This window comes from Astatotilapia calliptera, chromosome 12 (genome assembly GCF_964374335.1).
Source record: "Astatotilapia calliptera chromosome 12, fAstCal68.1, whole genome shotgun sequence".
Lineage (NCBI taxonomy): Eukaryota > Metazoa > Chordata > Actinopteri > Cichliformes > Cichlidae > Astatotilapia > Astatotilapia calliptera.
The window spans coordinates 8169835-8195530 of record NC_137433.1 but is presented as its reverse complement, the minus strand read 5'-3'; the positions used below and the strand labels follow the sequence as shown (position 1 = coordinate 8195530).

At 39.6% G+C, this 25696-nt stretch overlaps 1 protein-coding gene across 1 annotated transcript; it reads right to left on the bottom strand.

Annotated features, from left to right (window-relative positions):
- Nucleotides 1–1229: 1229 nt before the first annotated feature.
- Nucleotides 1230–21304, bottom strand: LOC113033829 (tetraspanin-15). Its single transcript, XM_026187962.2, has 8 exons — nucleotides 20980–21304; nucleotides 15858–16043; nucleotides 13634–13708; nucleotides 11505–11600; nucleotides 10100–10216; nucleotides 7974–8024; nucleotides 6643–6759; nucleotides 1230–2768 (listed from the first exon to the last, which is right to left on the bottom strand). The coding sequence occupies exons 1-8, from the start codon at nucleotides 21064–21066 to the stop codon at nucleotides 2439–2441; spliced, it is 1059 nt and encodes a 352-aa protein (XP_026043747.1). The 5' UTR covers nucleotides 21067–21304; the 3' UTR covers nucleotides 1230–2438.
- Nucleotides 21305–25696: the final 4392 nt, after the last annotated feature.

Here is a 25696-nt window from a genome sequence, read left to right as displayed (position 1 = left end):
TAATGCTGGCATTCACAATCTTCCTGTCCTTATTGATTTTGCCTGGATTTCCATAACTCCACACTTGACGCTCGTTGATGGATGAATATGCAAGTGTCATTGAGGAAAACTCTGTGTACAGTTGCAGAAATTCCTTCTCAATGACAGAAGAAAGTTTATAAGCAGAAAAGAGTCCCAAATCATTGCCCCCAGCATGGATTACCAGTATGTCAGGTGGACTCTGTGTGGATAGGTCCTCATAAAAATGAGGAAGGACTCCCCACCAGCGCATTCCTCCTTTGCCAAACCACTGGACTTTGGCATTAAGTCCAAAATTTTCTCCAAAAGTCTCTTTTTCTTCACCCTCGTCTCATCTGATGTAGCTGGACCCAATGATCCACACTTTTGTTTCTCTCTGGTCTTCTGGCCTCTTGTTGTCTTTCAGTGCATTTTCAGAGGTTTTGGAATCGGGGTCGGGGGGGGGCGGCAAGCCATCCAGGTCCTGAAGGCTAGGGAAGATGAAGCCACTGTCAAAGTGTCTGGCTCCAAAAGTAAGTCAGTCGATGATGTGGTGACCCCTGTCAAATAACTACACTGAACCGGACTTCTTGACTTTTTTTGGCGAGTCAGTGCATTTGAATGAACCACGGATGATAAATATTATGACCTCCTGTGAGGTGCAGCATGTTTAAAAAAACTCTGCTCCAACTTTGGTGCACAAAACTCTAGCATGTTATATGTCTATTAGTTAGGATACTTTATGGATACAGGTTGGCCTCCATTGGACTCCAAAGTTCTAATATGGCAGCCAAAAAGCCAGTTTTGGAGTTCAGACACCTTTAAAATACATCCTGCCCCAACAGGATCTTTGAGCTTAGGTCGATATACCTACATGCAGAGTGGTTTTTTCCCTCTGAGGTCTAATATAAGCTTGGCACTGTCCATTCAGTACCAAAACTAGAGAACAATTTTCAAGTCAAGCATTTGATATTCTGATAGCACAGAGTTAGAGTTTAGGGCTAGGATACTTTTTAAAGAAGACGCCACACATAGAAATCCAAGCACTTACTCGGATTTCTGGCAAGTCATTTATTGTTGCTTTACCCCCTCAATTTTCTGGAAAAAGTTTCAGCAATGTTTTGAGAGAAATGCTGCTGTTGTCAAATAATTCCCTTTGGAGGTCATAAGAGCATTTTATTCTTTATTCTGTTCATATGCAAACAGCCCTGAGAAAAAAAGAATTAAAAAGATCAGTACATAAATTCAGCTTTATTGAAATGAACAGTAGTTTTGATACAAGCAGGAGCTGAGGGAAAGCTCAAAACAGTGCACTGCACAGATACAAAAACTGCCACTGTCAGAGTTGTTGGCCCACTGGATTAGTAGTCTGGATAATCCCTTTAAAGTTGTTCCTTTAAAAGATGGGAGGAATAAAAAGATTAGTTGAAAAACATGGAGTAGATGGACCCCCCTCCCCCTCCCACTGAGAGCCAAAAGCTTGATTAAGAATTCTGCAGGAAACTAAAGTCTTAACTTGTGTAGTAAACGGAAACTCCCTTTATACCTACACTGAAAACTTCCACGCCATTCAAGTCGTTGCGGCATGCGTCGACCTGACGTGTAGTTAGACTTCTCACGAGGTTCCCGTTGGGTTACGTAGAAAGTTACAGCGCATGGTTAAAATGGGATTCTGGTTATTGCACAAGTTATGACGTAGTTGGGATGTAGAAGTATAATTCACGTGTAACACAAACTGAGTTTTTTTGTTGTCTCCCGCGACCCCGCTTTAAACTTACTTTATATACAGTACAAAACATGCATTCCATGTTATTCCACAACTATCAGTCTTACAATGTACACCGACTTCACAAAATTAAATAGAAATCATAATAAAATCAAATAATACACAAACTCTATACATCCGTCACAGACGCTACACGCAAGACATACTTGGCTACTCCTATTTCTCCAACACTTTTAAAACAAACAAACAAAACCAAAAACAAACATTTTTTCAAGGTTTTATAATTTATACACCACACTGTGCTCTGACTACTGGGCTATTTTCAAAATAGCCTGAGGTAAGCTTTAGCACATGAAGACATCCTGTAGTTCATTTTCAAAGGCTATACAAATTAAATTAAATATGATTTAGTGCCACAAATCATTGAAGATCAACAGACACAAACAAAAGAAATGTAAAAAAGGTTCCTGTTGCATGTTGTTCTCTCACATGTTGTTGTAAACAAATTCACCCACAAAGTGTCAAAGTACATTTAGTCACTTTAACTGACCAAATTTCGTTTGATCAAGTTACAGAAAGTTTCAGTTATCAAGTAGTGCAACACAATTCCAACAAACAAAATTACTCTACAGTGACAGAAAAAAAGGCAAAAAAACCTCCCAAAAGGCATGACAGGTCAAAATAATAATGATGATTAAAAAATAAAAAAGACCATTCAGTGTTCCCTTTTATGCTTGCGGCCAACGTCTACTTCATCCAGGCCAGTGGCAGATCTGGACTGCTGCAGTTTTTGGAGCTGAGAGTGTGTACGAAGCGGCTGCTTCTTGAGCTTCTCCAGGTGAATATCAATGGGGTCACGTTCAGGCTCTACGACTGGGACGGGCAGGTAGCCACCGTCCCTGGGCAGGCACATGCACCATCCGGCACCAGCCAGGTCCAACTCGCTGTAATTAAACTTCTTCAGTTTGAAGTCCACCATGTCAGCTGACTCGCTCATCTCCACCAGAAGGTTCCAGAAGATGCAGCTCAGGACGATACCCAGCAGCTGCAGGAAGATGATCAAGACACAGTCATCTTGTCAGTACTCATCTGAGTTGCTAATCATGAAAAATGTATCAAATATTTGTTATGATAATTTTTTCAAGGGGGATCTAGTGTTTTCCCTTGTTTTCCAGAGGACAACCTGAGGGCCTAAAATAAGATCAAGATTAGTTTGCACTGTGAATCATCCAAAGCTACTCTAGTGGAGTCCAAGATAAAAAACAACCCCCCCCCCCCCCCCCCAACAACAACAACAAAAACCCCAAACTGATGTATCATCAAAAATCGATTTTCTGTGTGCAATGCATTTATCAACAAGGCTGATCAATCATGCAAAAAGCATTTGAGAACTACTAACAACTCCCATGTGCTTCTTACGCGCAGGTATCTTAAATCATGCCAAGCTAAGGTTCGATATATTGAGGATTCATGCTTCTCTGCCCAACGACTCTAATTTGCTGCATAGACCCCGACTTCAACTAAAACAAAAAACGTGTTTTGAAGACAAGTCGTTCTGTCTCACCCCATCTCATCCTCCACAATAAGCAAGATGTTAAGGCAATACTCTGCTCTAAGCATCTTTTTCATCTTTGTCATTTATTTGGCACCAAGTCAACAAACAGTGCTATCGAATAGTATTTGCCCCTTTCCCGATTTCTTAATTTTGTCCAAAAGTCAGTTTTTAAATTACAATTTAATTTATTGAGGGTAAAACACACTTTCCAACTCTACCTGGCATAAAAGTAACACAGCATTTGATAAAAAGATAAAAAGAACATCACACTAACATTCAAACAATCATAAATTCTGGTCTCAACCAGAAAATCCTGAAAGTTCATACTCTGAAGCTCAAGGACACTCATGTTATGCAGCAGGACACTGATCCAAAATACCAACAAGTCCACCTTTGGATGTTTCACTTCCCTAATCAAAGTCCAGACTTCAATGAGAATGAGATGCTTTGGCATGACCTTAAGCAGGCTCTTCATGCTGAAAAAACCTACAATGCAGCTGAATTTTTTTTTAAAGTACAAAGACAAGTGGGGCAGAATTTCTCCTCAGTGATGTGAAATATCTGATAGCAGTTATTGGTGCTAACGGGGGCACAACCATTTATTAGGTTTAAGGTCACTTTTTTTTCACACAGGGTGTGACAAATATGCAAAAAGAAAAACCTCTAAAAAAATCAGGAATGGGACCTATACTTTTTCCACAGTACTCTATTATTGAAACAGATTTTCAGTTTAGGTTTGAGGTTGGATTCAGTAAGGAAGTTCAACCATCCATTCTCTTCTGCTTTTCCTTATCAGGGTCACAGGGGGGGTGGAGCCTATCACAGCTGTCATAGGGCAGCACGGTGGTTAGCACTGTTGCTAATGTCCGACTCCACCATCAGGCCAGGGCCTTTCTGTGTGGAGTTTGCATGTTCTCTCTCCGTCTACCTGCCACAGTCCAAAGACATGCGGCTATTGGGGCTGGGTATGGAAGTTAGAAGAAGAAAATGCTACTCATCCATGCAAGTTCTTTGCTGTCACTTATTTTACCTTTTCTTTAAGAAGCTGGTGGACAGACTTGTACTATAGCGCTTTTCTATTCAGTAAAAAGCACTGAGCACATTCACCCACACTCTCCCTCGCTCGCTCTCTCTCTCTCACACACAGTGCTTTTTCCTACATATTTAAATGCTCAGTAATCATTTGAAACAGATTATTTCAGTTGCCTAAGGGCAGTTGACATGCTGACTGGAGGAGGTGGATCAAAACAGCCATCTTCCAATTAGTGGATTAGTGGACATAGTTTCGTTCTATACACTGCACACAATGCCAGTGTTGGTATGTGAACTAGTCAGGGTTTTTGCTGATGGCAGTAAAGCAGCAGCAATAATGCAGAAGATTTGTTCTGCACGTTGGTGCCAGAGCTGCTCTTTCATGTGCTGAACTCACAACAGTGGACTCTGTTAATGCGAGCTGCCGGCACAGTTTGGCAGAGAAACACTCACAGTGGTAACAGAAAAATTCCATTCATAATTTCCTTTTGGAGCTTCGGCCACTACTCTGCTGTGAAGAGAGCCATGTGAATGCCGGCCCTGCAATACAATAGCAGGGCAGCAGTAGAGCGCCCTCTAAAATGGATATGTTGGAATGCATTGTATTATAAAAATTATATCCAGCTGTAACAGGATAGAAGTAGCTAATCTTTCCTAAAAATCAAGTCAGATCAGAGATAAATTTAGAATTCAGCATGAAAATCAACAAACAAAACTGGGTGCTTGCTAGATTCCCAACACTTGATCAGCTTCAGCTGCTTCCAAACAGAGAAAGTCCTCCCAGAAGGCCACCTGGCATCGCACATGCAGATTAACCATTAGAGGTTGCAGGAGACCACAAATTAAATAAATGATTCATTAGTATCAGTTTATGCAGAGTTGAATGAAACATCACTTTGAACCCACACAACAAATGAATAAATCAGGCATCAACATATAGTTAGTGTTGCTTGATGTAATGTATGAATGTGTAGGAGAATGTTCATTATAGCACCAGTGTGGGGAAGTCACCTGTGATCTTAAACCTGTGCAATTAATTTGAAAATGTGTATTTTATCCAAAAATGACAACGTTCTATTAAATAAAAATAACGACATCAGAGTGCACTGCAGTTTCAAGGAGACAGACATACAATTATCCACATTTGGCAAAAGGAGACTACTTTGTGAGGGGACACACGGAGGGTTCACCGCAAGATGCAAAAAAGCAAGAAACAGCGAAGCCAGGTTGCAATTTGCAAAAAGAAATCGGAAAAGCCAGAGCAATACTGCAGCAGGATTCTTTGGACCAGGGACACTAAGATTAAGCAGTGACACAATGACACACAAAAAATGCCATAGTTTATGATCAGAACCGTGCAGCATAATTATGTCAACTTGTTCAATTATATTTTGGAAGCTGAAAGCAGGGGACTGTGTAGAAAAGCAGCATCTCTATGGTTATTGTCACGGTTTGGTGAAGACCCTCAAATAAAAGCTGAAAGTCTGCGCTGTGTAAGCAAAAGGCCAAGCTATAAAACAAGTGGTCCAGAAATATTGTATTGTGACACAATGTATGATGAGTATTTTACTTTTGTCACAACAAAGAGAAGATATAAATGTGGTAACATAGCTAACAACCACCACTGCAGTGGACACATTTTATTACAATAGAGACTATGAAAACAAAAACAACAACATCCACACTCACTAAATATCCGTACGTTAATCTGTTTCCTCTAAATATTCATTTTTTCCCCAGTCATCAGTGGGAGCGGCGTCATGAGGTCTCCACAGAAGACACAGCATTAAACTCTGCTGTTAAGAATTTCCTATTATAACCTTATAATGAATCCAAAGAACTACAAATTAAAAATAGCCTGATGTACGCTCTGTGATTTAACGATGTACAGAAAGTCTCAGTGTGCTGTCACATGTACACAGACTCTTATGTACAACTTCCAGAGTTACTTTCTGTTTCCATGATGCACAATATTCCTCTGTAGAGGTTGTATGAAATCTAAATTCATCCACAGGACAGTTTGTGTCCTGCCGTCTGTCCATAACCTCATATTTATTAAACATTATTAATCAGTGAGACTGTCACAATTGTGCCTACTGAAGGAAGCAGGTGAAGGTTAACTTAGGCTTTACTGAAAAAACAAATCCTATTTTTTTTTCTGGCAGGAGAAAAGGTACTCTTTCCCAGTCAGGAAAATTTAAAAGCAAATGTACCTAACCGTCAGAGTAAGTGATGGCTTACAGTTTTGGTAACAGGATTCCGCGGAAGAAGTGCAAATAGTTTAAAAAAAGAGTCGCGTTTCAGTGAGTCGGTGCCTCGAGTTTTTAATTACCTGTGGCAGCCCAATGGCACAGCAGAGTCCAACGGTTTTTCCAATGTTGTCACTCATCCAGAGGTTGACTGCGTGGATGCAGCCTCGCACATGGATCAGCTCATGCAGGGTTTCACGCTGATACACAGACCAGACGAAGACAACAACAAGACAGTTTCATTTTCAAAGTCAAACTGAGCTGCCGCTAAAAATAAACAGAAGTAGAGAATTTCGACAAAGTACAAAACTGTAACACTAATTAGCCGCAACATTAAAACCACAGACAGGTTAAGAGTTTAACATTGATCTCTTTACAATGCAGTGACCAGCTGGGGTCACTTGTGTGAATGTATGTTTTACATGAACACCAACAAAAACACTGGTACAAGCCAAACACACTCCATACAAACGGTGCTCCCTGATAGCAGTGGCTTGTGGAAGGAAGAGTTCAAGGAACCCAATAGAGAGTTCAAGGCATTGACCCGACCAATAGAAATCATCAGATCCTGATCTAGTCAAGCCTCCGTGGAATGTGCTGGAACAAGCCTGATGCCCCACCCTAAAACCCACAAGAATTCTGTTGCCATTGCTCCAGTGCCAAACACAACAGACAGTCAGAGGATCATTGGCAGAGGTGTTGCCCATGCAACATCATGCAGGTGGTTTTAATGCTGTGGCTGACTGGTGTGAGGTAGAAGTCACTTTCTGCAGTCACAATTAAAAAGTAGATATTATAAAAGTAGATATAAAGTAATACAAATGAAAAGTCAACTGAATACAAGATGGTTGACAGCCATTAAAATAAATGCATTCTTACAGTATTAGCATTTCCACAATACTACATCATACTAATGTCAGGTAAAGAAAAAAAGGGGGTTACTCAAGTAATATATGAGGAACACATTAAAGTTGAATTCCTCACGTATCTTTCAGTGTGTGTGTGTGTGTGTTCAGACAGATTTGTTTGTATGTAGATCTCCACATTAAAGGAAAGACAGATTTGGACAGCGGTGTTGAGAGGAGATCAAATTACATTTAGTCACCTACAGAAGTCAAACATTGACAGGATTGGACAGAGTAAGGCTGTCAAAAAAAGCAGCTGCAGGACTGCAAGATTCACTGTAGATGTCATATTACTTGACAGAAGATCAAGATGTCGGTATTACGAAACAGCGTTTGAACAGAAAAACAACAACATCTACTTCAATATACGTTTGTGCATCAGAAGGTGAGGCTTGCCCTCAGTTACATGGTGGTTGTGTTGACCCGTATATATGAGATCTCCAAAAATGTTGATGTTATGATCCACAGATAGAAAAACCATGTGATAAAAGTTATTATGTTGTTCCTACCTGTTTATCCAGAGTCTGGTAACCACACAGGGTGTTGATGACGTCTTCCGTCTGTGCAAAGAGCAAAGATGTCTAGAGTCAGAAACAAGATTTAAGCTGAGCCACGGTGACCAGAGACACCACCATGTAGACTGAAGCTCCTCACAGGGGGGTTGCTCCTGTCCCCTGCCAACTAGAGCGTAAACTCAGGCCTTGGCAAAAAGGCTGCAGCCATGACAGATAGGAACTGATAATGGCACAAACATAGCCAACGTTCAGCCTTCATAAGCAACTCTTCTATCTCTGCTCTGTGTGTGTGTGTGTGTGTGTGTGTGTGTGTGTGTGTGTGTGTGTGTGTGTGTGTGTGTGTGTGTGTGTGTGTGTGTGAAGAGAGAGAGAGAGCTGGATAACTGTCATTACTTTCTTCAGCACACTCCGCTGCTTCCAGAGACGCTATCAGTGCTTTGAGCACAAGAGCAAGAATGATACTCGGCATATGGGAGATGGAAGGTGGCCGCAAGTGACCAACATTTCCCTTAGAGAAAGAAATCATCCAAAGGCTCATACCTTTGATTCACACCCTATTTCCTGTTAGCTGGATGATGTTTTTCTCTCACAAAATCAATTACGAATGGGTTGTGGAGATAAAATCCCCCCTTCTTTCTTTGATAAAGCACAGGCCATCGCTACCCTGATGAGAATTTGTGGACATGTATGAGCAGGACAGAGATAATCAGACAGAGCAGCAGGTCAAGGTAATATCACTGATGACATCACTCTTTCCTGGCCACAAGATATCAGTATTTGCCAATTAGAGGGCTGAAGTGGCTCTAAAATGTGTTCCCACCATAGACAGAATGTCTGCGAGGCTGGTTTAACCTCCTAGGACCTGGCGTCCACATATGTGGACATCACATTTTGGGTTATTTAGACAAAATACTCAATTTAACTCTACAAGGGCCTGATATCCACTTACGAGAACATTATACTGCTACTGTTCTATCGAAATTTTAAACGAACATCGTCATATGTGGCTCTCATTTTTCTTAGAAACAAAAATTAGGTAAAAAAAAAAAATCTGGTAATTCTTTGTTTTTACATTCATCGGGTCCCAATCAGCCCAAATATCAAAGAGAAATTAAAAATGCATGCCGTGGAAGAGTTCGGGTCTTAGGAGGTTAAAGAGCCATTTGAGGCCTTTGAAATAACCAAACATACACAAACTTTGTGTTGTTCATATGCCCATATAGCCATACATCTTTCTGAAAAACAAGTAGTTCAAACCTAAGTTTCTGCTTTAGCTGCAAGCTAAGCTCTCTAACTTCCGGAGGACTTCAAATGCCTGTAGCTGCAAGCAAAGGAGTAAGCAGCAAATCACTTTTCACTGACGGTGAGTTAGCATCAAAAGTCATAGCCTCACACATACAATTATCTGGTAAGCATGGGAACATAAATGTACAGCATTAAAGCATTAAACTATTTCCATATCTCCAGTAAAGAGGGCAGATGTTCAATCAAACGCCGATTATTCTAACTTGGTTAGTCTCAGTGTAAAGAAAGAGTCATCTGATCATGATCCATAATTAACATCAACAGCAGCTGAAGTAAACATTTAGATATTTAAGTACAAATTTTCCTGCGTCTTCTTTCCTCTTTTATGGTGTCTGGGAACTGTAAACTCACTAACAGCAGAGGAAAACTAATAACATATGTCTGCTAATGTAATCCCGATGTCCCCGGTTATATTTTTATATTTTATAAAATATAAAAAAACACTGCCCACTACAGTGTTAAGCTATAAATTAGACTCTTTGATTAAAAAAAAAGAAGAAGCTTAAAGACATTTCTAAATTTGACTCCCTTACATGGGCTCATGTCGAGCTAATGGTTCAGATGTTCAAATGATTGAGTTTTCTGTGAGCTGATTTATCTTACCTGCTCTTCTTCCTTTTTAAAAAAAATTGTTTTGTTTGACCAGCATTGAAACTGAAAGGTAACAACGGATTTTGCTCTCAATTATCAGAATTACAATGGACTGGACTCTAGGTGTAAATAAATCCCTAACCAGCACCAGAAACATCATGGTTTTAATAACAGCTTCCATACCATGTTTGTATCGTCTGTGTATGTGTGTTGTTTGAACTCACCTTGTGGCGAATACAACATGTGTATGGAACCCCACATGCTAGTGGACCAGTACCATTGCAGAAATGGTACTGGTTGACTTTCCAGTCTTTATACTCATCTCCTCCACAACATGAAAACTGGGAAATAAATGAGGGTAAAGGAAAAAGGCTGTTAGGAGCCAAGCATGAAGCAATAGCAAAACAAAAGAGTGCCTAATTCAAAGCGGTGCCTGTATATCCACCTCCTACAGAAATGTCACTGTGGCAATGCAGTAGAAATGAAGTGGTCATGTAAAGACAGGAGAGTTTCTGGCAATCAGTTAAAGGCTATCATTTTAAAGCACTTCAAGGAGAAAATTCTCCCCTTGACAAAGGACATCTCCATCTCTGCAATCACCTGGGCACAGCTGCATGCTGTTACACGAGACAGCACACAGATAAGACAGGAGGACAGGCAAGCAGGAGCAGGATTTACTGTGCTCTCCACTGATGAAAAAGTCCCTCGATAGAAAGCCTTTGAAAACGCTGTGATAGTTAAGAGGCAACATATCATTCCTGAGTAGACACTGAAAGCTTAAATGTCCTTTTCAGCCGATCTTTAAAGTTCAATAAATAAATATCCTGTATCTGAAGAGTGTTAGGTCAGCAGAGCTGACAATAGGTGCAATCTAAGTGCAGTACCTATAAAAAGCAAACAACTGAACTCGTTTAAATTTGGCTGTCATTCCCTATGAAGCAGTCACGCTGTGCAGCAGTACACAGGCCATGATGTTTACTGTGCCACACCACACAGATTCCTAATTCTGCACAGTTATTGTCTGTGTTTGGTTCCTGCCCACAGCCGTACCATACTACATTTGTATGCAGCAGAAACAGTCTCCTAACGTTTTGATCACATCTTGTACTAATATCAGAGCTCACTCCCTGGATATCCCACTTGCACTTGGGAGCACTCAATCTCACTCTATGTGTCAAATTAAGGACTTTCTTTTTCAGAAAGTAGAATGTGGTGAGCAGGACGGGTGGTACATCTCAGCCCTGCTGAAAAAGAATAGTTCATAACCCCTAAAACCTCTAAAAATTCCTGTGAGTGTGAACTACTTCATGTACAAACTGTGTTTGAGCATGCACTTCTGAAGGGTGAACTAGCACGAGACCGTCTCCTATTAAGGTGGAGCTTAATATACTATAATAATGAGACAATTACTCTGGCTATCCACTGGCAGATCACTGAGTGAGACTTTAGACACAGTCTGCAAACACACTCAAGCACATGAAATACTTAAAAAGTTGTCTAGATAACCTCTAGATGGTATAGCCCACATCCTATTATTCCATTGGCTCATCAGTCAGCTACGGCACCTGTATAGAAAAGTATTTCACAAAAAGACGCACTGTCTGTCAACATTTTCTAATGCATCACTACCTTTTGCTGCACGTAGTCCAAGATGTTTTTGAAGTCGAGATCGTCGTAGTAGTGTTTAATTCCTTCTCGTATAGTGCTCTGAAACAAGGCAGACGTCTAGATGACACAGAGGGAGAAACGCAGAGGAGAAGGGGTCATGGTTATAAATAATGGCAATCATAAAGTACACCGAAGAAATAATGGGCTGACCAGAGCTGATTATAGTTCTGACTGGGAGTAATGTTCAGTACACTCAGAAGGTTTTCTGATCCTTCAAAGTTTTCTATATTTTGTTATATTTTAGGCTCATTTTAAAATGGATTCAGTTCATTTTCACACTTGTTCTTCTTCAGAAAAACAGGCTTTACTTACTAAGTACTAAGTGAAGAGTCTGAATACTTATAAAAAATTAAAAGCACCTTATGAAAGCACCTGCAGCTGCATGATATCTACAGGTCTTTTGGGGATTGATTGTATCAGCTGACACACCTGTATTTTACCTGTCCTCCTCCTTCTTCTTTTTAAAAAAAAAAAAAATATATTTTTGGCCTTTTTCAGCTTAATTTGATAGACACAGTGAAGAGAGGACAGGAAAGCAGGAGCAGAGAGAGCTCTAACCCGGGCCAGCCGCTATCAGCTGTATGGCATGTGGTTGCCCGCTCCAGGCACTGAACTAAACCCGCGCCCTCAGGCATCTTTCTTCTTAAAGGTCGTCTTGTTGGCAGAATTGTTCACACTTACCCAGCTTGGTAGGGGAGTGTCAGTGTACAGCAATTTTCAGGCTTGTCCAGTGATATTCTACTAGGTTCATATCAGGACTGTGCTACTCGAGAGCATTAAACCAGCGGTCCCCAACCTTTTTGGTGCCACGGACCGGTTTATGCCCGACATTATTTTCACGGACCGGCCTTTAAGGTGTCGCGGATAAATACAACAAAATAAAACTAGTACCGGTACCAAAAAAAGAAGATTTATTCATAACACACGTGAAAAGACCCAGGAATACAGAGTTAACGATAAAAACGATAACAAAATAACGCTGAAAACCGATAAAAACCCTGAAAACCATACATTTCACACCTGAGCCTCAACTCTCAGGTACCAAACGACTCACGGACCGGTACCGGTCCGAGGCCCGGGGGTTGGGGACCGCTGCATTAAACCATTGTTAACATGGAGACCGTTTCCCCTCAGAAGAACAAGAACACTGGAAAACACTTTCCTTTAGGATTGCACCATCTCGGCAGGGCTAGCATAGTAAAGAGTGATCGAAAGGTCGGGGGGTTTGAATCCACTGAATGGCTACCCTGAGTACTCCTGAGCAAGGTACCATCCTCACATACTGCTCCCCGGGCGCTGGACTGGTGGCTGGTGGCTGCCCATTGCTTCACTGAGTGAATGGGTTAAATGCAGAGGAGTAATTTCCTATGGGGATTGTTAAATATCAACAAAATCCCAACAGGATTAACAAAGTATATATTATTTATTTAATTAAATTTTATTATTATCATCTCTTCCTGCATTCATCTTTTACTTTATTCTGACAATTTTGAACCTGTTGCAGAAGAATATGGCCAGAGCATGATGCTGCCACCGCCATGTAGTGCCTGTGGTTCCAGGCACTATGAACCGAAACACTTCAAATCACTGTATTTTACAACTTGCAATGGCCCAGAAACCTTCATGCATCCTTTCCCAGATCTGTGGATTGTAGGAGATTCATCAACTAGGTCAACAGACAGTTCTCTCAACTTCGTAATTTGGTTTTCCATCTGAAATTCCATCAACTGTCTGACCATCTGTAGGCAGGAGTGTGCTTCTGGTAATCACGTCCAGTGAATTCAATTAGGCATATTGCTTTGAGCTTTAGCATCTTAAGGACCTTTACCAGAAGCAGGATGCAGTATAGCATGCACAACCATGAGTATCATAACAAAGGGCCTGAATACAAATATAAATGAGGTAATTCCAGCCTTCCATTTCTAAGAAATAAGCAATTCCAAACTCTCCATTTTGGCTCATCAGTTTTGAGTTTTGTATTCAGACTGATGAGGAAACAAAATATTGAAGGGACTGAAAACCATGCAAAAAACACTGCACCGTGGACTGAGTAGACTGCAATAGATGCACAGAGGACATGAGATGTTTACCTTTTTTTCAAAGATCAGAGCTGTGGCGAGAGCAATTGCCTGGAGAAGCAGCAAGACACAGAGAACACAAAGGAACTGTGGAAGAAGAAGAAAAAAAGAGTTACACAGCATAAAAGTATATAATGGGTAATGGTGTGCTGACAAACTAAGAAAACAAACTAGATCTATTATTTTTTAAAACCAAGAATAAATTTAATTCTGTAATCGAGCAAAATGTGCTCAGTTCAGTTGCTCAACACAAAGATGCACAGCATAATGGACCCGTTTCAGATTTCAGGCTAAAAACCCACCAACACTGAACAGCCAAGACCTGCTGTCATACAGAAACTGAAAAAAGTTCAAAGCTAATTGGAATTATTTGTTAATTTAATTTTGTTATAAGTATATAACAAGTATAAGTATATACACCCCCGGCTTTTCCGTGGCATGCTTCCAGAACTGTCTCGTCACAAACAGGGCCAGCTAACTCATTTTACTTCTTTAACTTGATGATTGACAAAAATGAACTGGGCTGTTGAGTTGTTTGTGCATTATCTGAAAGCTGTGATAAACACTTGTTCAAAGATCATTTATAAGTGAGGAATGGCCTCTCTGTAATTCTGTTGTAAATTATTAATAGATTGTAAGAGTTCAGACTTTCAGTTTATTAGGTCACTGACATTATTACTATTAAGCTTAATGATATTGTTGATTTGAACCCGGTCCTCCAGTATTTAAAGTATTTTTGGTTATTTATTTGAACAATACACAAATCTGCAGATGTTCTGCTACTATACAATTTGGCTTAAGCATGTACTGATTGGCTCAAATGTAAGCTTTAGATTAGTGTCTGTTTTAACAGAAAACACTTAAGAACAGGCACACTGCTTTAGTAAAACTGTCATTAAATCTTCAATTAATTCTTCAGTTTTTTGGAAACAGAGTTAAACAAAAAACAAAAGAACTTGGTAAAATTGGGTTGCTATAAAGAGAAGCAAATACCAGTTGAGGGGAACATAATTTATATTTCCCCATTAACTTCATGTCTTTCACGATATAAAATTAGTTCTTTTCATCACAGTATAAACAGAGGCATTACATTTTTTTTATTGCCAACTTTTAATCCCCCTTTTAATTTAAGTTATTTAGCTATAGCTAATTAGATTGTTACACAGCAAACACAAAAAACATTTCCCTGCTCCCTTTGAGTTTTTTTCTTCCTACTACTGTCAAACCACGAGCTGTGCTGAATTTAAGGAGTAAAGAGTGATCAGTGGTTTAAATGGCTGTGAACTCATTTTTATGCGGTTTGATGAATGTGGCAATTTGTGCATGAATATATCCAGAAACATGTTTAAATAAATGTTTTACTTTGCATTACCCGTTTCATTCTGAAACCAAATGTCAAGTTTACAAAATTATCAACACAAACATAAACATGAATACATTATTCTGTATCAAAAAGAATAGCATCAACACAGATATGGTAAATATAAAATACAGTCATGGTCAGATGTTTGTATACACTCATCACGGTCATGATCGTCTGAATTTTTAATGAATTCTTTGAACTGTTCTTTTTCCAGGGTGGAATGATTGTACAGCATACATTTTTTCTGGCTTTGAAAAACAAGAAGTGTGCGCACACATTTGAATTTGTTTTTGATTTCCACTCAAGGCTCAAATATATACACGCTCACTAATATTTTTAGTGAAATGTCCATTAGCAAGTTGCACCTTGACCAGATGCTTTTACATCAACAAGCTTCTGGCATAATTCTGACTGGATATTTGACCATTCTTCTTGGTAGAATTCATTCAAACTGGCTGGTTTCCTGATAAGGAGCTGGCTTAGTCCACAAACTGTCGATATGGTTTGTCATTTCTCAAAAAGAACAGTTAAAAAAATAATAATTAAAAACCATAAATTACCATGACATTCATGCCCATGATGAGTGCATATAAACTTCTGACAACAACTGTTTATCATTACAATTAACCTCATCCATTCATGCTTCTTCTTATTTTCTGTCATATACAGGATGGTAGGCGCTCATATTAAACACCTCCAAATCTGAGAATGAATGGATGCAGAGCACCAAGGCCCAGTATAAGATAAACCAGGATTATTTTGAACTGGGAGCCCGCAAAGTGAAACTTTATTAGATTCCAGGAAATATGAAGCAAGAAAATGAGCAGTACCTGCAAGACACATCCCCCACCTGTCCGCCTCCATCTCCCTTACCATGTGTAGCAGGGTCTTATTGTCCCGGAGGGATCCAACCATGCCCACCACTGACACAGTGAACATGACCAAGCCCAGCAGGATGAGCACCACGGCAGGAGCCAGGAAAAGACCCTCCAGGGTTCGATTCTTCTGCCTTTCCACTTCAGCATACACTCCCACGCACAGTACACAAAGACCCATCAGCTGGACAGACAGAGAAACAGAATCGGAGGGAGGTCATGCGATGAATACGTCAGAAAATCTTACATCTTACATCAAAAAACTTTATATTTACCTGTATATTTACTGTGATACTGCTTGGTGAGTAGTACAGACTGACAACTTTAAAGGACTTAAAAGTCTAAATTTCCTGCTTCAACACTTGCTTTAATATTTTTCAGAATTAAGATGCCCTTTTAGTCAAAACTGTCTAAGAAGAAATGCCAAAGCCAACAGACAAGGCTGAGCTACTAAATGGAAACTAAAAGCAGTTTGTTGAAAATGAAAAGGAACAAACAAAAACTTGATATGAATTTGACTGGTATGCTTCTCTTATGTGGGTAAAAAAGCTTTAGCATGCAAACAATTTACCCTGCCTGCTTAAAGGCTGACTCAGACATTTAATTGAGAGGTGATACAAATCCCTCTTTAAAAAAGTATCTTTAATAGTTCAGCAAAGGTCACTTCCACATAATTTCTACTGTCACAGTTTACTTGAGGCCAGACTAACAAATTATTGTTAGGTGAATGTGTTACTTCTCAGCCAGGATGAGGCTCCAGACCACTCAAAATTCATATATCTGTCCATCCAACTTAGGTCATAGTGGGGGCTCGAGCCTGTCACAGCTGTCATTGGGCGAGCAGCTGGGTACACTCTGGACAGGCCGCCAGACCACGACAGTGTTAACACAGAGGACACACAATCGTACACTATCAGCCCACGCCTCCTTCTGTGGGAGGAAGCTGGAGAGAACCCATACAGGCACAGAGAGAACATGCAACATGCAAGGCCACAGCCAGCCAACTACTGCACCACTATGTCAACTGCAATATACCCACTCACTGACGTTACACAGAAAATGAAAGAAAGTGAAGTCACAATTGGCAATTTATAAGCCCAAACCATTTTACACTTAAAAGGAGGAAGCAGCGCAATAGCTCAAATTTTAAGTTGCGATCGGAAGCGAGAGGTTTCAGGCTTCACACAGCTGAGCACCGTGCATGTACAAGATTGCACTGGTCTTTAATGAGTTTAATCAAGATCACACAAAGAAACTTTGAGTTATGAGTAATGACCTGCTGAACCTCAATCTATGCTAGGTTTCTTGCCAGTCTTTATCACTTAGAGCAAAGTTGTATCACTCAGTCGGACAATGCTGTATACCTAATATGGTGCTGACGCAGTCAAAATCAAAGAAGTGACTGCAATACATACATAATTAATGTTAATTAATTATTTAATTACATGATTAATGTTATGTGTCTGGTGTTTAAGAGGCGGATGTCCACAATAAGGACAATGCTGGACAATACTTCCCACCCACTCCATGACGTGCTGGCTGGTCACTGGAGCACATTCAGTGAGAGACTGAGATGCACCACTGAACTACACAGGAAATCATTCCTGCCTGTGGCTCCCTGCACAACTCCTCCATCTAATGCACAGTACACAGTGCAACAGTTAAACCCTTCTGAACATGCTCTACAGTAAAATAACAAAGTTTTACAGGTAGAGTAAAATGTCAGTCTGTATATTTCACCTCTGCAATATTATGGATATTTGTAATTGAGCTTTTTGAAAATATTAGAGCTATTTCTTATATTTTGTAAACTTTGTAATATATTATATTATTTAATTTAGTTCAGTTTGTTACTGTTATTGTCTTGGAGCAACTGTAACCAAACAATTTCCTTAGGGATTAATAAAGTATTCTAATTCTAATTAAAACCAAGAAAGAGTGCAAGAGAAAGTTTTGGGGTTTTTTGTCAAGCATGTTGAATAAAACTTCTGGGTGAAATTTTAAGGTCATTTAAAATGTCCTTTGCATTACTTTTGATTGTTGAATTTTTAGGCCTCAATTACAGCACCGTGTGCCTATTTAGGCTCGCTTTTCATCAATTCATCCATCCATTCTCTTCTGCTTATCCTTAACAGGGGGCTGGAGCCTATCTCAGCTATCATAGGGTGAAAAGCTTCATAGATCTTGCTATTCTGTCACAGGACAAACACAGAAAGACAGAGAACCGTTCACATTTAAGCGGGATTTACAGTCGCGCAAATGTGTCCGTCTGCATACGGACAAAGAGGGGGGGACGCATGGGGAGATCCGAGATGTGCTCCTGTGCAGTCCTCCAAGATCCTGAGTGTGGGTTGCTGAAGTAGATGACGTAATTGATTGCTAAATGTTGAGTGGCTGACAAGTGGGCCGAAACAGAGAAGGTAGCTATAGCGGGGTTCACTGGGAAAAGTTGACCTGGTCGACGATCTTACTGTGAGGTAACAGTTCTAACCCACCGTGCCATCGTGTTTCATTTCTTCTATACCATCCCAGCTCACAGCAAATACTAACAAATACCAGCCCTTCAGACTTCGAACCCTAATTAAAAGCAGAGATTAGCCAGTGTATTTTAAGTTTGGATAAACAACACCACCAATCCTACAGGGACAGCAAAAACACTGGAGCATCTTTTAGCCTGCGTTCAGTTTGTTTTGTCCCTCTGTGCAATCAAATCAAATCAAATGAGAGCAGAATTACATTGTTGCTGCAGTAACACAAAGCTGGAAATGCTCCCTTCAGACATTTTCAATCTGCATTACGCAATATCAGTGATGATGGCCTCATTTTACTGCTTAAATTCTCTTGTATGGCTGATTTAGGAATCGTTCCTAAGAGATATGACCTTTATAGATAAAATCTAAAGTAAATAATCTCCCAAGTTTATTAAATGTACAGATTCAGAAGCTTTGGTTTCTTGTAAACAAACCCCTAAATGGGCTGGAGCTGCCCTCGTTGCTCACATAATGTTGGATAAAAGCAAGAAAATGTGAAAGGATTGTAAGGGGCACAGAAAAAGGGGCAAAAATGTATGCTGGTGAAACATAATGATCATCATTACATAATAACAAACAACCCCAGGTCCATAGTCACACCCTTGCTTTACACTTTGGTGTCCAGACAGTTTCATTAGTTACTTGTTACTTTCTGCTGACATATGAGAAAAATAGAGGGTTGCTTAACTAATGGAAGTGGTAGAAAAAGGGAAGGACCAACCCGTAGTTGCTTCCCTGTTATTGATTTTGATTTGGAAACAGAGGCAATCTGCTTTAAGAGTAGGGTCCATCTACTTCAGCTCCAATTACAATTCACAACCATCTATAAAGCACTGGCAGATCCTGTACATCTGGCTTATTTCCAATATCAGTGCTAACCTTTCTCACAGAAGTAAAGAAGATAAGAGAGTTAACACAAATGGGTCACAAACCCCCAAAACCACATTGGGTTGTGAGGGGGCCAAAAACAGTGACACATTCACACAATTCTGTGCGTGTTTGACTGTAATAATTAATAATTAAGCATTAAGAGAGAGACATAGGTGAAGGCTGACTAGATGAACGTCAGTTTGCAGTGCTAATGGAAACAAGTTAAGCTTATAGCTTATATATAGCTGGCTGTGGTGCAAACTGAACATTACTCTAACATTCGTTCTGGAATTCAAAATGATATTGAGGAGGGGTTATGGATGCCGGGAGGCAGGGGAAAAAAAAACACATGCTAAGAATGACTCATCTTTACTTCTTAATGCCCTTGCAAGACATTCATGGACTCTTCCAGCATTTTAAGTGGTTGCCAGATCCTTAATTATCACCAGCCACTTTATGAAGGAATAACACGAGAAAATTCAAGCAGATTGTTCATTAAGCTGCCAAAATTCCTGCAGGGATAGAGAACTTCTGCAGCTAAAACTAAAGTTAAATGGTTAAGTGCAACTTACTAAAACAGAGCTGGACATGCAATAATGAAATGTCAGATTTTGATGTCACCTTTGCATAAGTGTGACCATCCTAATGAAACTTTATGTCAGTGTTTACATTGATAAAATTTAAATTAGTCAATTTATCTACTGGGCTAGTTAGGAGTCAAAGAAATCTGTTTCTGTTTGCTCACCTTCCTTCACCTTAAAGTAATAAACTGAATAATCTGTGTGTAATAATGTTATTATGTACATTAAACTATTTGTACAACCGCGATGATTAAATAAAGATAATCGAATGAACATGAATAAAACACAATTTCTGGATTTAACCTGCATTACAAAAATGATACGATGTATTATTAGGAATTATAATAAGTAAAAGAATTAGCATCTATCAGCGGCGCCGGATTTTCTGTCGGCGTATTATTTACTCACGTCATCGTACCTTTAACTGGATCCAACGCCCTGCACCACGATGCTGTTTGTTAGTCCGAGCCCCCGGTGTATTGTTTTAATGCCAAATTGAGGAATGAATGTCTTATTTAAAAGGCAGGTGTTATAACAGGTTATGCTTTGGGACGATACATGGGGCCTTATGGGAAAATGTCTTTCCGCAGACGTAACCAGCTAGCTAGTATCCAGACAATTCCAAACCGAAAGCCATTGGAAAAACACACCCAATTTAATTCTACATTTCCCAACACAAAGTAGTGATTAGAAACTCTTAAATTCCTAATAATTATAATATTTTAGTAAATGTGGAAAGTGTGCTATCGAACTCAATACGGTTTCTTTCAGTTTGATCACACATATATCCAATCTGAAGCTGTGCCCCATATGTAGGTGGAATTTAGCTAGTGTACAAGGAAAATCAGTGATTTCCATTCAAATTACAGTTCAAAGACCATTTATCTTTGTTCAGTGATATATGCCGAATTCCATAGTAGATTGTGTATTTTTGCAATATGGCTTAAGTTATATGCTACAAAATACACATGACCCTACAGCAGGTGGTATATATTGAAACACCAGTGTTTTCAATGATCTTTGGAATGATGTCTTGGCGATGATACTGGATGCTTAGGGTCTTGAGTTAGCAGACACTGTTGCAGCGCAAATGAACTTACTACCAAGGCTGACATTAATTTTTGGACCAGAAACTTACCGAGAAGAGCATTGAGTAGATATTTAAGGTAAATTTGATGAAGTAGTAGAAGTAGTTTGTTTTCCTTAGTTCATTGTAGGAAGGCATGGTTGCTTGCGATAATAAAGCTAGCTTAAAAAAAAGCTAACTAGCTATCTCTCGTTTAGTTCGAGCGATATAAAAAAAATAATGAAAAATAAAATATTCTTGAAGAAATACAAAACAAAAACTTTTAGGAGACCTAGTTGTGTTTTAATAACGTAGCACCTCTCATTTCTCATATATTATTGTGGCTCACCACCGAAACAAAACCACTTCCGTGCGGCCGGCCAGTCCACGCTTTGTTTTGACTACATTCTTAAAGGGGCAGTGCACACAACCTCATTTACTTCAACTCAGCAGCCAGCTACTGTACACCTGTAACAGCATTTGTTGCTTAGTTCAAGTTTTTGCACTTATTTATAGATATGTATTTTTGTAGCGTTTATGGGAAAAACATAGCAATGCAAAGCAAGACAGTCTGTATTTTAATTTAAAGGTGCTCATGGCTCCCTGAGGTAGCATAATGCCCTCAAAATGCTGACAAAAGTCTGTCTTTGAAAGAGTAGGATTCTAAAAAATAAGAATAAAATAAAATAACCACCCTCAAAAAACAACTAAATAAATAAATGCGTGAAAAATGTTTGTAAATGAATTGGTTTTGGATTAAAAAATTAATAAATAAAATTAGAATATAGGCAGTAGGGACTGTTACAAGCAGTGCGCAATCAATGTGTAGTTTATTAGTTACACCATTTCAGCTGGCAGTTAACACAAATATCTAATCAGCCAGTCATGTGGCAGCAACTCAGGACATTTAGACATGTAGTCATAGTCATGACGACTTGTTGAAGTTGTGGAATGCAGATAAAAGGTGGTTTATGGGCCTTTTTGCTGCTAATAATGTCCATTGAGTGGACTTTTAACATCCAAAGAGGGTGGCAAATGGGTTGATATGAGTATTTCAGAGACTTGATCTGCTGGGATTTTCCCACACAACCATCTCTGGGGTTTACAGTGAACGGTTAAAAAAGCCAAAATATTCAACCCGTTCTCACTCCCAAAGCGTAACATAGATGCGCAGCAGTTTTAAGGGCAAAAATGCCTTGTTGATTTCAGAGGTCAGAGAAGAATGGGAAGACTGTTTCAAGCTGATAGAACCACTTATTATTTGATCCAAATTTGTTGTTGCTCTATAAGAGCATCTCTGACAGCACGTCAAACTTTGAAGCAGGTGGGTCTCAGCCGCAGAAGACCACACTGGCTAAACTCCTTTCAGCTAAAAACAGGAAACTCAGGCTACAGTTCTCACCAGAACTGGAAATAGAACATTGGAAAAAAAATTCCTCATCTGCTAAGTCTCATTTTCTGGTGTAACATTTGGATGGTAGAGTCAGAAATTGGTAAATTGGGGTAAACAACATGAGAGCTGCTTCTAATGATGGTGGTACAGTGATGTGAGGTATTTTTCTTGTCACACTCAGGGCCTCTTAGTACTAAAAGAGCATTATTTAAACACCAAAGCCTGTCTGAGTATTGTTTCTTAACCATGTCCATCCCTTTATGGCTACAGTGTAATTATCTTCTGATGGTGCTTCTAGCAAGATAATGCACCAGGTCACACATTATCAAACCCTCTCAAACTGGCTTCTTGAACATGACAATGAGTTAATTGTTCTCAAATGGTCTCCACAGTGATCAGATCCCAAACTAATTGAGCATCTTTGCGATATGATAAAATGGGAGACCTGCATCATGGATATTTAACAACCAATAGCAGCAGCTGCTTAATGCTATTGTGGCAATATTGATCAAAATCTAGACAGAATCTTCCCACATAGATTTCCACTTTTTATGCATCAATGCCAAGCAGAATTACATGCTTCTGTTCTGAAGGCAAACAGGGAGCTAAACCCAGTATTAGCAAGAAGTAACTGATAAAGTGGCCATGAGTGTATGTTGCATTTCTTTTAAATGATAAAAAAATTATATAATAAATGAAAGATATTGAAATGAACGTGTGTCTATGTATGTAAAAGAAATTGGAACGTGTGTGCAAACAGTTCAGCGAAGAAACAAGCTGCTATGAGTATTTGTAATGCCTTGAAATGACTTGCAGCTAATCCCAGCTCTTGCTTTACATTGCGTCATTTGTTGCCTCCACTTGTTACTTGTTGGTCATGCTGTGTTTGGCTTGCTTTTATGAAATTGCTTACGCATTCACAAATAGATTAAAGGTATATTATCACAGCCATTTCTTTTTCTGAGATTATCACCTTTAATAGATGTTTTATCTCTGTCTTTTATTTTTTCAGTTCTTTATTAGCGGGACAATCATATAGCTGTGTTGGATTTTTAGATGATGTGCAGCCTCACCTGCTGTGTATGCACCGCTTTGTATGTTCCACAGTAAGGCCTCAGCTTGCATGAGTCATACTAATTTTAAATGTAATCAATTATTGCAATCCTTGTGCCATAATGGCACCGGTTCTGACATAAACGGTAGTAACCAGACCGAAAAGCAGCGCACATTTCGGTGTTTTATTTCGGTGCTTTTATTTCCTGAGATGTCATACACTTTGGATTCTAGCCAATCATTTTACCTTTGCAAGCGTAGTAGGCGGGCCCAGGTACGTATGTTCTTTTAGAGCAGAGCTACAGATTAAAAATGCCCAAGGCGAAGCGGTCAAAAGTCTGGCTGTACTTCACAGCAAAAGATGCAAACTCAGCAGCCTGCAACAAGTGCTTTAAGGTGATACTGTGATACTGTGCAAAGGAGGTAACACCTCAAATCTGATGAAACACCTGGCGACGCATAGCGTTTTGTTAAAAGCCGAGAAATGCGCCGTATTTGATAGCTTGCTGCGAGACCTCACACCGTGCACATCTACTGCGGGTGGGTTGCCTGTTATCGGACCCGGAGTTAGCAACAACCCCCAGAAACCCGAAGAGGAGAGTCCTGGCCCCTATCCCTGCCAGTGTAGCAGAAATGATGACGGATGATGATGGCAGCAACAGCCGTTCTTCTCTGCATGAGTAGCTTAATGTTGTTCGTGTGTAATTTACGCTGAGTAGGCTAACCATGTTATTAAATTAATGTATGTAAGGTGAACTAGCAAACACCATCGTAGTTACATGCGGCTGTCTTCTTGTTTGATGGCAGATGCTCCCTTCACCCTGGCCAAAAAGGCTAAAATGACCAAAGAAAAAGTGGGAAACCACTAAACATGAGAGGTTTTTAGACAAAATTGGTGTTTTTTCCATTGATTAAGCACTGCTTCCAGCCAAGAGTGATACCATATATGCCCTATAGCTGCAGAAAAGGCTAACATTGTTATCTTTTTACAAAAAACAGCTAAACATAAGAGGTTTTTGGACAAAGTGTGTGTTCTCCATTCTTTAAGCACCGGTTCGAGTACCATTTAAGCACCGGCACCGTTTCAAAAGTACCGGTTTGGTACTGGTATCGGATAAAACCTAAACGATACCCATCCTAGTGCCATATCACTCTCTAAGTAGGACGTGGTTTTTCCATGTCTGCCCTTGTCTTCTGATCTCAGAATAAAAGGGGGAAATGAAAAGGGGGAATTTTCCTTAGAGATCAATAAATAATTATGTTACCAAGCACTGCAAATGAAAGGAAGCTTATCTCCACTGAATACATGGGCAATCACCACAAATTAGTGGACAAAGGTAAGAATGAATGGTAGTGCTCTGATAAGTTCCCACTGACAGCCCTCATCTTTCCAGCTGCTTCTTATTAGGATATGTATTGATCTATATTGAATTAAATAAATATATCATTCTTGTCTGCATATGTTCTGAATTCTTTGGTGTCAGCAGTTTATAAAAGGAAACACAAAAAATCTCACATCTTCCACAAATAATTGAGATCGCATTCTCCGTGATGGGTAGGAGTAGCTTTATGGCAAAACCTCTGAAAAACCAAAACATCTAAAAGTTCAGAAAAAAAGAAATCAGAAATGTTTTCATGTCTCTACGATACCTCAGGATGAGACTGGAAGACAGTTTGCAGGAGTAGAACCGAGTTTCAGCTCAGCTCATTGCTTGTGTTAAGTCATCTGAATCCAGCACTTTCTCTGCCAACCTGCTTTAAACCATCAGTGCACTCACACTCACCGAAACTGCCTTTTATGATGACAATAAGCTCCAAGGGACATACTCTCCTACTATACGTTGTAATTCATTGTATCATATAGCATATAATAGTTTATATTGTCCATATTTGCTCTATTTTATGCAGTGAATTGTGAATTTCAATCAAAGACAACAATACAATCAGATGCATGTGACCTGTTCTTTTAACAATTTGTCATATCAATCATATCATTATCTGTTCAGATACATTTTTCCTCACCTGAGATGAGGTGAGAAAAGGATCTTTCAGTTTAGCTGATAGAGTACATTGATATTATGCCCTTGCTGGATTTTTCACCGTCAATAGCTATAGCACACACACTGTCCTGACCTGTGTTCAGCAACTAACAGAGCTCTCCTTCTCATCCACAGCAATCAATTTTGCAGCCCTTGTAATGCAAAGTATGTATGTACTGCTAGAGGACACTGTGGATACTTTAAAATGCAGACTAGAGCAGCAGCCTTCCAATTTGTAGATGCATTTTGTAGATGACCTGCACTACCTCCTGGCTTGGCTTTAATCAACTGCTTTGACAACATC

Excerpts from the sequence above, each read along its gene's own strand:
- LOC113033829 (XM_026187962.2), bottom strand. The coding sequence starts at position 21,066 with ATGCCTTCCTACAATGAACTAAGGAAAACAAACTACTTCTACTACTTC. Across the intron at positions 16,044-20,979 it reads TCTACTCAATGCTCTTCTCG|CTGATGGGTCTTTGTGTACT; the intron begins GTAAGTTTCTGG and ends CTGTCTGTCCAG. Across the intron at positions 11,601-13,633 it reads CTCTGATCTTTGAAAAAAAG|ACGTCTGCCTTGTTTCAGAG; the intron begins GTAAACATCTCA and ends TGTGTCATCTAG.